At 54.8% G+C, this 14,873-nt stretch overlaps 1 protein-coding gene across 1 annotated transcript; it reads right to left on the minus strand.

The window, feature by feature from the left end:
* Positions 1 to 13,455: 13,455 nt before the first annotated feature.
* On the minus strand, positions 13,456 to 14,704 carry LOC103700306 (ribosomal protein S7, mitochondrial). The gene is given in 2 exon segments (XM_039126205.1): positions 13,456 to 13,755; positions 14,621 to 14,704. Coding segments are annotated over 2 exon segments (384 nt in total).
* Positions 14,705 to 14,873: the final 169 nt, after the last annotated feature.

Genomic DNA, 14,873 nt, shown 5'->3' on the forward strand with positions numbered 1-14,873 from the left:
CCACAGTCATGAGTTGGATCCGGAAGGGCCAAGGGGTAATGGTTGCGCCCACCCTTTGCTTCGAGATATCTGGGCAATGGTGAGGAATGGAGGAGCCTTTTAGGCCAAGCATGTTTTCTGTGAAGCTAATGGGGTTGCAGACTGGGTGGCTGCTTATATAGCCAGTCACTCCGGTAGTACCCTGTGGGCTGGAGATGGAGAGTTGCCCCCGACACTCCGAGTTATTTTGTTTTTCGATTTTATTGGGTGCATCCGTACTCGTCTGGTATAATCCACCCGCCTTAGCATAAAAATAAAAAAAGCAATTTATTATGGCAATCGACTTGATGCCACGGTGATTTTGATGAATGCACTATTTTTTTTTATTGTTATGGTGTCTAATGTTATACTATAGCATATATGAAATTTATGTCGATCACTCTGAGCATGAAATTTTTTTTTAACGCTCTACTTAGGTTTGGGTTGTAACTTGGATAGCCTTTGGGCAACCATTGCAACCCTAGAGTTTGACTATGATGACATGCCAGCATCGGTTGGGTGCAGATTGGCACGACACTTATGGTGCAACCAGTGCACCTATGTGACAATGTTTTATTCTGAGCCTCCCCTGTTTGCGTTGTATTTTGTATTTCGTACCTCATGATTTTCTTCTTGCATGCATATTTGGGGGAATAAGACTTTTCCCCCCCAATGACACGAATGCCCCCGAGAAGCCGCACAATCGCCGACCCTGGACAGCCGAAGTCGGCGTCCGACCTCGGAACGCCCGACCTCAAGACATCCGACCTCGAGACCTCCGACCTAGGAAAACCCTGATGTTCAAAGTCTACCCTTATCAGCCACCTACTACGGCCATGCCCCTCTGAGGTCCGGCCGAGGACCATACTCTGACGCCCCCCCCCCCCCCGGCATTTATTGCGCATGGCTACTGTAAACCTCCAGTTCACTCAACAATTAATACGGATCTCCGGCTTACTCCACAATTAATGCGGATCTCCGGCTTACTCCACATTTAATGCGCATGGCTCCTGTCATCTACGGACTCTCAGCTCTCCACGGCAAGTTAGCCCAGCAGAGTCTAGTCAACCATGATAAGTCTCTGATCTCGGCCATACCTCCGACACCAATGCAATAATTCGTCTGATAGCGTGCAAGCCCAGGTCGTACGACGACCTCACCGCCGACATCAACGCAATGATTCACCTGATCGTGCGCCGACCTGAACAACATGCCGAGCCGTACTACGGCCTCGCCCCGTTACATCATAGGTAAACCGACCCCCGCCTATAAAAGGGAACCTTGGCCCCTCAGGTGGGGGGGTTTTTTGGAAAAATTACGCACCCTACAAACACTGTTCTTCTCCTCCTTACACACTTGGCCCCCCTTCTGACTTGAGCATCGGAGGGCCGGCGGCCGGGTAGGGCCGGCGCCGGAAAACCCGGCCACCGGCTTGTCTGCAGGCACCCCAGACGGAGGACGCCGCCCACCGACGGATCGCTGCCCCGCCATAAGAACCTGCTGATCCCTCTCTCCGACCACCCCAAACGGAGGACGCCGCCCGCCGACTGGTCGCCGCCCCGCCGTGGTGACCCGCTGCTCCCTCTCCCTCAACCGAAGATTGCCCCCGGGTCCAATTTCCAGCAACAGTTGGCACTAGAGGAAGGGCCCGAGTAGCGATCATGAAGTTGAGAAGCAAGGGAGCCTCCAACATCTCCCGGCGTCCCCCGCAAAGTCCTGGACGCTCCGTCCAGAATTCTCCAACTCCGGCTGACCCAGTTCCTCAGGTCCAGCCGGAACAGTTCAATGCCTTGGTACAGCAAGTCCAGGCCCTGGTCGCCGCCGTTCAGGGCCTACGACGCGAGGAAGCTTTACCAACGCTCCCCCCGCGGACTCAGGTCCCGCCGGAGTGTCCCCCCAACGGCCCGGTCTTCCCAAGCCAAAATCTGCATGGCTCCTCCAGAGCCAACAACGAAGAACGGACTTCTCCCCGGAGGGAGCCACTGGGGGAAGATTTCGACAGGAGACCCCAACTTTCTGAGGCTGAGTCAGCCCCAGACCACCGCGAACCGGCGCAGATCACGGCAACAATTCCGTGGGCGGGGGAGCTCGACCGAAAGGTTGAGCATCTGGAGCGCCAGATTGCGGCGCTCCACAGCAAGAAGGCGAGGCAAGAGGAAGACTTTGAGTTCACTACCAAGTCCCCCTTCTCCCGCCAGATCGAGGACGAGCCGGTTCCCGCGAGGTTCAAAATGCCTCAGGTGGAGCCCTACAGCGGAATCACCGACCCTCTCGACCACTTGGAGAGCTATCGGGCCCTCATGGCCCTACAAGGGTCCTTGGAGGCCATACTTTGTAAGGCCTTCCCAGCAACCCTCCGAGGGACCGCTCGGCTTTGGTTTTCTGGACTGAAGCCGAACACGGTATCCTCTTTTGAGCAACTCGGCAGGCAGTTCGCCACCAATTTTGCTGCCAGCCGGCGCCAACGACGGACGTCGGATTCCCTCTTGGACATCAAACAGAAGGAGGGGAATCTCTCAAGGAGTACTTGGACCGCTTCACTGCCGCCACGTGGGAAGTCCGCGAGCTGGACCAGTCAATAGCCATGTCGGCTCTGAAGACTGGGGCTCGCTCTTACCGATTCCTCTTCTCCATCGAGAAGAGCTTTCCGGCCGACTTCACCGAGATGCTGGCCCGAGCCCGGAAGTATGCCAAGGCCGAGGAAGCGGTTGCCTCCAGGCGGGGAGCGATTGAGCCCGCCTCAAAGAAGCAGAAAAAGCACCACGAGGAACGCGGCCGACAAAGGAGCCAATCGCCCTGCCGAGAGAAGAATCTCCCCCGGTTGAGGAGCCCACCACGGCAGCAGGAACGGCCTCAGCGGAGGACCCCTCCTCGACCGAGGTCCCCGCCACGGCCTCGGACGTACCCAGGGAGGTACAAGAACTACACACCTGTCAATGCTCCCCGGGCCGAGATCCTGATGGAGATCGAGGGTCGGGACTTCTTTCGACCCCCGCCTCCCATGCGAGACATGGGAGTTCCCCGTAATCCCAGGAAGTACTGTCGCTTCCATCGAGACCGTGGGCATGACACGGAGGACTGCTTCCAGCTCCGGGACGAGATAGAAGCACTCATCCGTCGGGGAGTACTCAACCGGTTCGTGAGGAACCGACATGAGGAAAGGAGGCCGGCGGAGAATACCATACCGTCCGAGAATCCGGACGACAACAGACCCATTGCCGGCACCATCAACATGATTGGGAGGGCCTCGGCGGGAACGGCCGCCCAGGGAGCACCCCCGAAGCGCCCACGCACTGATGAAGTCATCTCGTTCTCGGACGAGGACTTAGAAGGGGTCAAGACCCCTCATGATGATGCTGTGGTCATCTCTATGATTGTAAATAGGTTTGATGTAAAGCGTGTCCTAGTTGACAATGGAAGTTCAGCCAACGTTTTGTATTATCATGCCTACCAAAAAATGGGGTTGCCAGAAGGACATCTCCGGAGAATTAATGCCCCACTGGTTAGGTTCACTGGGGATTCAGTCCCAGTTGAAGGTGAGGCTAGCTTCCTTGTCACAGTTGGCATCGCTCCCCGGGAGAGCACTGTGAGGACGGACTTCTTGGTGGTCCGTCTGCCCTCGGTCTACAACGCCATCCTTGGGCGCCCAGGGCTAAACGCCCTTCGAGCCGTAGTTTCAACCCGCCATCTGCTCATGCGGTTCCCCACCGGCCAAGGAGTAGGCGAGGTCCGTGGAGACCAGCTGGTTGCCAAGCAATGCTACATGGCGGCCCACGGAGTAAAGCAACCAACGGGGCAACGATTCAGCCAACGGGCCCCTCATTACCCATAGAAACCCTCGAAGCGAGGGACACCCCTTGGAAGAAGCAAGTGGAGCCCGGTGAGCTTCTTGTTCAAGTTCCACTACGAGAAAATTTTCCTGAGCTAACTGTGCAGGTCGGCTCCGGCCTTGGCGCCTGCGAGAGGAACCACCTCGTCAGCTTCCTGCGGGACAACGCTGACGTCTTCGCCTGGTCGCCCGCGGACGTGCTAGGAATTGACCCTGAGGTCATGGTCCATTGGCTCCAGGTGAAGCCAACTAGCAGACCTGTGAAGCAGAAGAAAAGGGGCTCCGCCCCAGAACGACAACGGGCTGCGGCCGAGGAGGTGGACAAACTCCTCGGAGCCGGCTTCATCCGGGAGGTCTCCTACCTGGACTGGCTCGCCAACATAGTCCTCGTAAAAAAGGCCAATGAGAAATGGCGCATGTGCATGGACTACACCGACCTGAACAAGGCCTGCCCGAAAAACAGCTTCCCCCTCCCGAGCATCGACCAGCTCGTCGACTCCACCTCAGGACACCAACTGCTAACTTTTATGGACGCCTTTTCAGGGTATAATCAAATCCGAATGGCGCCGGAAGACGAGGAAAAGACGGCCTTCATCACCGACAAGGGCACCTACTGCTACAAGGTGATGCCCTTCGGCCTGAAGAATGCTGGAGCCACCTATCAGAGGCTGGTCAGCCAAATTTTCAAAGATCAGATTGGCCGAAATATGGAAGTCTACGTGGACGACATGCTGGTGAAAAGCCGAGCGGTGGAGCACCATGTAGCTGACCTCAACGAGACATTCTCCAAGCTCAGGAGATACCGAATGAAGCTCAATCCGGCGAAGTGCGCGTTCGGAGTCACCTCGGGCAAATTCCTGGGTTTCATAGTCACCCAACGTGGAATTGAAGCCAACCCCGAGAAAATCCAAGCGCTGCAAGAAATGGCACCTCCGAGAACAGTTAAGGAGGTGCAGCGGCTTGCAGGGCGGGTTGCCGCCTTGGGAAGGTTCGTCTCCCGGTCAGCCGAGCGCTGCCTCCCTTTCTTCAAGAGCCTCAAGCGGCCGAAAGACTTTCGATGGTCAGAAGAATGCCAGCGAGCCTTTGAAGAGCTCCGGAGCCTTCTGGCCTCTCCCCCGCTGCTCACCAAGCCCCAGAAGGGCGAGGTCCTTTATTTATACCTGGCCGTCTCCCCAGCTGCAGTGAGCTCAGTCCTCATCCGAGAAGAGGACAAGCTCCAAAAGCCGGTCTATTACACCAGCCGGGTTCTCAGGGATGCTGAGACTCGATATTCTAAACTTGAGAAGACCATCTTCGCTCTCATCACCTCGGCTCGGAGACTCAGGCCTTACTTCCAAGCCCACACAATAGCTATACTGACCGACCAGCCTATGAAGCAAATATTGCAAAGGTCGGATCGTGCGGGGAGGATCGCCAAATGGGCGGTCGAGCTCGGGGAATTTGACCTCGAATATCGGCCCAGGCCGGCCATCAAAGCTCAGATACTCGCCGACTTCATCGTGGAATGTACCCTGCCGGACGACCCCGAGTTGCCTCCCGTATCCACGGAGGAAGCACCGAGGCCACCATGGGTCCTACACTCGGACGGGTCTTCAACCTCGGGGGGTAGCGGAGCCGGGCTCATCCTCACCAGTCCAGATGGAGTGGTGGCCAAGCAAGCCTTGCACCTCGAATTTCCAGCCTCGAACAACGAGGCTGAATACGAGGCTCTCATCGCCGGGCTCAAGCTGGCGAAAGAACTGAAAGTGGAGGACCTAAAAGCCTTCAGCGACTCCCAGCTGGTAATGAACCAGATCCAAGGAGACTTTGAAGCTAAAGAGCCATCCATGCAAAAGTATCTCCAAAAGGTGTGGGAACTCACGTCTGCCCTGAACTCCTTCAGTATTCAGTACATTCCCAGAGCGGAAAACCTCAGGGCAGACCAGCTGTCCAAATTGGCAACCTCCCGCATGAGCGAGCTTCCCAAGGGAACAACGCTCGAATATCTTCAGGTCCCCAGCACGGAGGAACCTGAGCCCGCCATGTGCATCGACTCCGAGCCAAGCTGGATCGACGGGTTCGTTTGCTATCTCCAAGACGGGACCCTACCTTATGACGAGACAGAAGCTCGCCGAATCAAGCGCCAAGCCCCCCGGTATGTCTTGTACGAGAATAGACTTTATCGTCGATCATTTACTTCTCCCCTGCTCAGATGCCTCCGCCCCTCCGAGGCGGACTACGCTCTCCGAGAGGTCCATGAGGGAATCTGCGGAAATCACCTGGGGGGTCGGGCACTGGCCCATAAGATCCTGCGGCAAGGATATTACTGGCCCACACTCCAGAGGGATGCAACAGATTTCGTCCGCAGGTGCGACCGATGTCAACGGAACGCTAATATCCAGCGCCGACCTTCGGCCCTGCTGACCTCCATCATCGCCCCCTGGCCGTTTGCCCAATGGGGGATCGACATCCTGGGGCCCTTTCCCCTGGCCATCGGACAGAGAAAGTTCCTGGTCGTCTCCATCGACTACTTCACCAAATGGGTCGAATCCGAGCCTGTGGCCCGGATCACCGAGCAAAAGATGCGGGACTTCGTATGGAAGTCCATAATTTGCAGATTCGGGCTACCTCGTATCCTTATATCCGACAATGGTCGGCAGTTTGACAATGTCCATTTCAGAGAATTTTGCTCTGAGCTCGGCATTGACCACCGCTTCACCTCGGTTGCCCATCCCCAGACAAACGGGGAGACTGAGGTAACTAACCGTACTATTTTGCAGGGACTCAAGGCTAGGCTTGATCGGTCCAAAGGACAGTAGGTCGAGGACTTGTACAATGTTCTTTGGGCGTACCGGACTACGTTCCGACTGCCCACGGGAGAGACCCCCTTCAACCTAGAATACGGCACTGAGGCCGTCATCCCGTTAGAGATCGGCCTGCCTTCTCCAAGGGTGGAGCATTATGACCCCGGCACCAATTCCTCCCAGCTCAGGAGCAATTTGGACCTCGTCGAAGAGACACGAGAGGTCGCCCGGGTCCGTATGGCAAGATACCAACAGAGAACGGCCCAATACTACAACTCCAGAGTCAAGCCCAAGCTCTTCAAAGTAGGGGACCTCGTCCTCAGGAGAGCCGAGGCTTCTCAACCGACCGAGCAAGAAAAGCTCGCCCCGAATTGGGAAGGGCCATATCAAATCGCCCGAGTGCAACGACCCGGAGCATACAAACTGAAGTACCTAGAGGGGACCCTGATCCCGCGAAGCTGAAACTCCGAGAATCTACGAATGTATTACCAGTGAAACCCCGAGGGGTTCAAAACAATCAGGGCAATAGACTCAGCTCTTTTCTGCAAATAATTCTCCCATTTTGATAATCATAATTCTTTTCTAATGTTGGGTCGTCTGTGATCCCCAGATCCCCCGACCAAAATCGGGATGCCTCGAGGTTCGACCGTAGAGTCCCAAACTCTCTCGACCTCGGGAAGTATCGCGGGACGATGGAACATCGACTTGGCGCAAGATTCCCTCGACTAAGGTCGGGATGCCCCGAGGGTCGACCGTAGAGTCCCAAACTCCCTCGACCTCGGGAAGCGTCGCAGGTCGATAGTGCGTGCCCAGACCCATCGACCTGACGAACGATCCCTCGACTAAGGTCGGGATGCCCCGAGGGTCGACCGTAGAGTCCCAAACTCCCTCGACCTCGGAAAGCGTCGCAGGTCGATAGCGCGTGCCCAGACGCATCGACTTGACGAACGATCCCTTGACTAAGGTCGGGATGCCCCGAGGGTCGACCGTAGAGTCTCAAACTCCCTCGACCTCGGGAAGCGTCGCAGGTCGATAGCGCGTGCCCAGACCCATCGACCTGACGAACGATCCCTCGACTAAGGTCGGGATGCCCCGAGGGTCGACCGTAGAGTCCCAAACTTCCTCGACCTCAGAAAGCGTCGCAGGTCGATAGCGCGTGCCCAGACCCATTGACCTGACGAACGATCCCTCGACTAAGGTCGGGATGCCCCGAGGGTCGACCGTAGAGTCCCAAACTCCCTCGACCTCGGAAAGCGTCGCAGGTCGATAGCGCGTGCCCAGACCCATCGACCTGACGAACGATTCCTCAACTAAGGTCGGGATGCTCCGAGGGTCGACCGTAGAGTCCCAAATTCCCTCGACCTCGGGAAGCGTCGCAGGTCGATAGCGCGTGCCCAGACCCATCGACCTGACGAACGATCCCTCGACTAAGGTCGGGATGCCCCGAGGGTCGACCGTAGAGTCCCAAACTCCCTCGACCTCGGGAAGCGTCGCAGGTCGATAGAGCGTGTCCAGACCCGTCGACCTGACGAACGATCCCTCGACTGAGGTCGGGATGCCCCGAGAATCGACCGTAGAGTCCCAAACTCCCTCGATCTCGGGATGCACCACAGGTCGGCAAAGCGTACTCAAACCCGCCGACCTGACACAAGACTCCTCGACCAAGGTTGGGGCGCCCCGAGGTCCGACCATAGGGTCTCAAGCTCCCTTGACCTCGAAAGGAGTTACAAACCAATAAAGCCTCCCCAGATCCTCTCAACTTCGGCGGGCGTCGTCGGGTCCGCGAGAAGCCCGAGCCCCCTTTACAAGTCAAAAATGACTCCGGAAGTCGACAAGGAAGGGAAGCAACCAACTCCGCCATGTGGAGCACAACTCTGAGAACGCAAGAGGTACATCTAACTCGATGCCCCCCCTTGTCAAATTTTATCTACATACTGCTAAGCGGAGTTTCATCCAACGTTGGAGTCTCATCTCGCCCAAAGTCGGGCTACTCCAATGGGTCGGCTTAAGACCGATCTCCTAACAATATTATGCATGCTCCGCTCGTCAAATCTCCACAACTTATACAGTCTTCACAAATTAGGGCCCAACTCGGCCCCCATACGTAGACTCCGATGTTTAGCTGAGAAAATGACCCCGGCCGCGAGTGTACCAGCCGAACACAGATACCAAGGCAATTTTCAAAGACCCCAGCCTTGTTCTTCGAAACCTCGGCAAAGCCCGAGAACGATAGCTGTGAAAACCTTCGGCGATAATTTGACTATTAGCCGGCGCTCCCTACGACGTATACGGGAGCCGAGTTCGGAAACCCGACCAGACTCCCCGAATAGCGACACGTACAGACCCAGCCCGGTCTTACTCGAAGGGCTAAGGCCCGACCCCGATGCCTTAAGAACCTAAAGGCCAGGCATGGCAACTTTTGCGATTCTAAGATCCGAGTTGTAGGACTTGAAAAAATTTTCTAAAAAACCTGGGCTCGGAGCTCCCTTTGGTCGGGATGACTGGAATCCGAGAAAGCCAAGATATAGCCCACGAAAAAGGGCGACTTCGTTAAGCAGCTCGAAAACTAAAATACAAAGTTAAGAGTCGGAGGAACGATAGATTAAGGCTTTGGCCTCATTCACGATAAAGGATAAGGAAGAAGAACGAAGTAATAAAAGAGACCTTTCATTGATAAGGGGCCGGAAGGCCAATTACAAAATTGGAGGTCGGCCATTCAAAAGCCGACCTCGGATACAATGAAAAAAAAATATATATATACGCCAAGTCTTAAGCGGCGGCAGCAACATCCGCGGGGTCGTCCACGGTGATGACCTCGGGATCTTCAGCCGGCACAGGCTCGGGGTCGGTGGCAGGGGCCTCGGGTGCCGCCTCCGGGACGCCGTCCGTCTCGGCCACCCTCGTCGAAGGCTTGGCGGGGTCGTGTTCGTACAATCCTGCCTCAAATGTCAAAATGGCAGGAAGGTCTTCCGTGTCGGACCCGTAGCCCAGGTTCATTCTCGGACGGACCGTCGAGAGGTCGAACTGGGGGCAGAACCGGGCCATCTGCTGCCGGAAGTTCTCGAAACCCCGGAGAAACCCGTCCACCGTCTCCTCCTCGAGCATGTCGCGGAACTCCTGCGACCCCTTGAAGAGATCCACGGCATTCTCGGCTCGCTCGAAAGCCCTCCTCTCCCGGGCCTCGAGCTGCTCGATCTTAAGGCGGGAGACTCCGCCTTCGTACTTGAGGCCCGCGACTTCTGATTGGACCTCCCCCAGGCGCGCCTCTGAGGCGCGCAGAGCCGACCTGGTCAAGGCGTGGGCGGCTCTTTCCTCCTCGAGCGCCTCCGCCATAGCAAGGCGCCCGGCCTCGGTGGCCTCCTTCCGAGCCTCGGACTCGACCAGAGCTGCCTCCAGCTCGACGATCCTTTTCTTAGCCGGCTCCAACTGCCGGCTGACCCACCGGGTCTCTTCCTGACATCCCTGGGCGATGAACACCAGGGTGTCGAGCTCGTGAATATGCTGTAAAGAAAGAGACAAAATGATCGTAAGTTAAAAACATATGGATTTGCTAATAACTTTAAGAAAATCGAGAAAAGGACTTATCCGGGCAGTGTTGCAGTAGGTACTGTCAACGACCTCTTCCAGCGAAATGTTCCGGAATTTGGCTCGGTCCGCCGGAAGCATCGCACGCCAGAACACGGCGCGTGCGACCTCAGCATCATAAATAGCTGAACTCCCCTCGGGGATAGGGGAGTCCAGCTCATCCGACTCCTCTTGAAAGCACCTTGAGGAGCTCGGCACGTCCGGCCTCGGGATCTCGGGGCCGCTTGTTTCAGGGCCCCTGGTCGGCTCGAGCCCCGAGTGCTGTGAGGAACCCGAAGCCGGGCCCTCCCGCTGGGCAATGGGGGCAAGGCAAGGAGGGGCCGCTGGGCCCGCGTCGCTGACGACCCGCGCCCGCCTCGGGTCGGCTGTGGAGGCCCCCGCCTCGGGGCCACTCTCCCGGCCGACGTGGAAGCACCAGCCGACCTCGCCTTCTTCCGAGGCTGGGGCATAGCTCCCCCGGCCTCGGCCTCACGCCTCCTCAGGCGGGAGAAGAGGGACACGTTGCTAGTTGGCATGTGAGGGATGTCTGAAATCAAAAATTTCCCAAGTGTTAGACCAATATAAACGAAAAGAAAAGACAAACAAGAAGGTAATGCAACTGCTCTTACCCTCGGGGCGCGCCGAGCTCAGACCCACGCTCGCCAGGGCGTCCTCCCGTAGGAGCTCGGTCAGGTCGTAGCCCCTCCCGAGGGCTCGCAGAGAGTCTAGGACCCTCAGCTCCCTCCCCGAGGGCTCGGAGAGCTTGTTGAGGGCCTTCAACCGAGGGTGTCCCCACCTCGGATTGAACCCCCACGGCGCCTCGGACGCGAGGAAGAAAAATTTCCCCTTCCACTCATGAATAGAGGAAGGGGCACCTCGGAAGAGTGACATAGCGCCCCGAAAGGCGAAGTATAGCCACTCTGCCTCCGCCGGGTTCTTCTTCAACAGAAAACACCGGCGGAAACTACTCACTGAGATCGGGATCCCATGCCCAAGACACAGGGACAGGAACCCGATTATGGTTCTCTACGAGTTCGGAGCCAACTGTGCCGGGACGAGCTGATACTCGACCAGCAGGTTGCTCACGAACTCGTGAACAGGGAACCCTAGGCCGGCCCAAAGCGTCTCGCGGTAAACCGCGATCCGACCTGGGGGCGGCCGTGTCACCCTGTCTTCCGGCCCCGCGGTTTCAAGGCGGAACCCGGGCCGGAAGAAGAATCGGGAGCGGATCAACTCCAACTCCTCCTCTGACAGGCTCGACCCTACTTCCTCGGGAGCCAAACCCATTCTTACAGAAAAATAAAGAGGAACTAAAGATAGAGGAGGAAGAAGGGAAGGAAACCCTAGTTAAAACAGGGTGAAAACCTACGGGACATCGCCAGAAATCTCTCCGGACACCGTCGGCGAGGTTTGGCTGAGGAAGGAAGCAAGGAAGGAGGATAGCAAAAATAAGAAGCAGCCAAATAAAACCTTTAGGACAAACCCGAGGGGTTTATATAGGCCCCCCTGACCGCCCAGATCGGCAGGGTCGGTTCCTATCCCCCGACCGGATCGCGCCACGTGTCGACCTCGGAGGCCGAGGCACCGTATTCACTCCGGGTCAATAAGTCGGGTACGAAATCGAAATGTTGTCCCATCGGATCTCGGGGCCTCATCATGGGTCCGCAGAATCGAATCGCCTTGAAAAACGAGCGGACGGCACCCCCGCTCCCCTCATTTAATAAGGCCCTAGGGCACGTGGAGCCCCGATGTAGCCTCCAACTCGCCAGATCCATGATCCGGTAACACGAGATCGAAAACATCCGACCTCAGATCATGCCGCGTGTCCATTTTGAAACACAAAACGGCACACTCATTGATGAACGGGGAGCCTCGACCACAGGATCAAGGCGCCGTCTCGTCGAGCTCGAGGACCCTCATCATGGGTCCGCCGCACGAAGCGACCTCGAGGCACCACCCCCGTTACAGCCGCCTCGAAAAACATAAGGATACAAGCCTCATCATAAGTTCACTGAATAAAGCAACCTCGAGGCACCAAAGGGCGCAAGTTTCACCATAAAAACTCCAACAAACATAAGGGCGCGGACGAGATTCGCCCCCCAACTTTAATGATAGACTTTACTTCCCATGTCCGAGCCCGCAAGCCACTCGAACTCGGAAGTCGGGGGGTAGTGTTGGGGGAATAAGACTTTTCCCCCCCAATGACACGAATGCCCCCGAGAAGCCGCACAATCGCCGACCCTGGACAGCCGAAGTCGGCGTCCGACCTCGGAACGCCCGACCTCAAGACATCCGACCTCGAGACCTCCGACCTAGGAAAACCCTGATGTTCAAAGTCTACCCTTATCAGCCACCTACTACGGCCATGCCCCTCTGAGGTCCGGCCGAGGACCATACTCTGACGCCCCCCCGGGCATTTATTGCGCATGGCTACTGTAAACCTGCAGTTCACTCAACAATTAATGCGGATCTCCGGCTTACTCCACAATTAATGCGGATCTCCGGCTTACTCCACATTTAATGCGCATGGCTCCTGTCATCTACGGACTCTCAGCTCTCCACGGCAAGTTAGCCCAGCAGAGTCTAGTCAACCATGATAAGTCTCTGATCTCGGCCATACCTCCGACACCAATACAATAATTCATCTGGTAGCGTGCAAGCCCAGGTCGTACGACGACCTCACCGCCGACATCAACGCAATGATTCACCTGATCGTGCGCCGACCTGAACAACATGCCGAGCCGTACTACGGCCTCGCCCCGTTACATCATAGGTAAACCAACCCCCGCCTATAAAAGGGAATCTTGGCCCCTCAGGTGGGGGGGTTTTTTGGAAAAATTACGCACCCTACAAACACTGTTCTTCTCCTCCTTACACACTTGGCCCCCCTTCTGACTTGAGCGTCGGAGGGCCGGCGCCGGAAAACCCGGCCACCGGCTTGTCTGCAGACACCCCAGACGGAGGACGCTGCCCACCGACGGATCGCTGCCCCGCCATGAGAACCTGCTGATCCCTCTCTCCGACCACCCCAAACGGAGGACGCCGCCCGCCGACTGGTCGCCGCCCCGCCGTGGTGACCCGCTGCTCCCTCTTCCTCGACCGAAGATTGCCCCCGGGTCCAATTTCCAGCAACACATATATTTATGGATCGGAGTGGCAATTATGGTAGAATGGTTGTAGGGATCAATGTTTAGAACAACCTTGCATCTTTATGTCGGGCAACGACATGGATCCCCATGTAGCCCAAATGCATGTGAAGTGCTATATCTCTAAGCTTATTCTGTAGCTTATACATCGTTTGAAAGCTGCTCCAAGGATTCAACAAATGGCTAAGGTTTGTTGACGATCCGTGGCAACAATCCCAGAAACATCATAAATAGTACTTGCGACTCCTACTTTTACCATTTTGCATATGAGCTTTATATTGTCTACGGCGTCAACCATAATTTTTATTACATCGCGTTCAGTTCGAGCTGGGTGATGAACAGTTTTATAAACAATAGCACGAACTCTCGTTCTCTTACCATTGATCATGCGAATGTTTACCAACTTCTTGATCTCCTATTTATTTACTATCTATGTCACGTGAGATGTTCTATGGTACAAGCTATTCAATATTCCACACTCTATTTTTTTCTTGGGATATTTTTTTTATCAACTATCAAATCAATAACTAGGTCTATTTGATTTGGCTTATTATATATTAGGTATGATTATTAGGCATGAATTAGTCCAAACAAAAATGTATACTTAGGCTGCATTATGCTTTATGAGGTTCAAATATATTACCAAATATATGCCCAAAATTTGTACTTGATCTCTCTTTGGACTCAAAGGCCTAAATCGAAGATTCCGACCTTTTGATATAAACAAAGCTTTAGTTGATATTACTCTTGATTGGTATATAGCTTTCTAATTTTAGGAATAAATTTAGGTAGGCTAAGACACAAACATGCAATTGCGAGAATGAGCCACCAAGGCGATCGTGTATAAGTATATTGTATTTGAGCCCGATCCTAATCAAATTCAAATATGAAACCGAAATATCCCCACCCACCACCCTAAAGAAAAATAGCTATAATTGTGGGATCTAGTTTGATCTTATCGAGTGTTTTTCCGATATTTCTCTTAAATATATTAGAAAATTTAAAATTTATCTCATCACAATTTTTTAAGATTTTTTTCATCCCAACTGTAAAAATTTAATAGAAAAGAAATATCTATTTTTTATGCGTGGGAGGTCAACATAAGATTTTTTTTTTTTTAAGTACATCAGCAGCTCACACTAGCCGCACGTGAGCATTACCATATGAGTCAAAGGCCAAAATACTACACAAAGGTAGAGGAACAAATATAGAGCTGGTCCATAGAATATCTCATGAATGATGAGCAGCAAAGAAGGCGATCCAATCAGCAACTTTTTCACCTTCCGGAACACGTGCACAACCTGCAAGGCATCACACTTTCTCAGTAGCCGTTGAATGTCCTCTAGAAGCGGGTGGTCGAGCATCTTCAGCCTTTCTTGTAAAATTCACCTAATCATCTCCGCAGAATCTTCTTTCATAATAATGCTTCAGGCCTCCAATACTTGCCTCATATAGGAGATTCCCTTTTAGGCAGCCCTAAGCTTCATCCTGAAAATTGATGACTTAAAAGTGCGCCACCCTCCTGCTGCCGCA

This window comes from Phoenix dactylifera, chromosome 4, assembly GCF_009389715.1.
Source record: "Phoenix dactylifera cultivar Barhee BC4 chromosome 4, palm_55x_up_171113_PBpolish2nd_filt_p, whole genome shotgun sequence".
In the NCBI taxonomy this organism is placed as follows: Eukaryota; Viridiplantae; Streptophyta; class Magnoliopsida; order Arecales; family Arecaceae; genus Phoenix; species Phoenix dactylifera.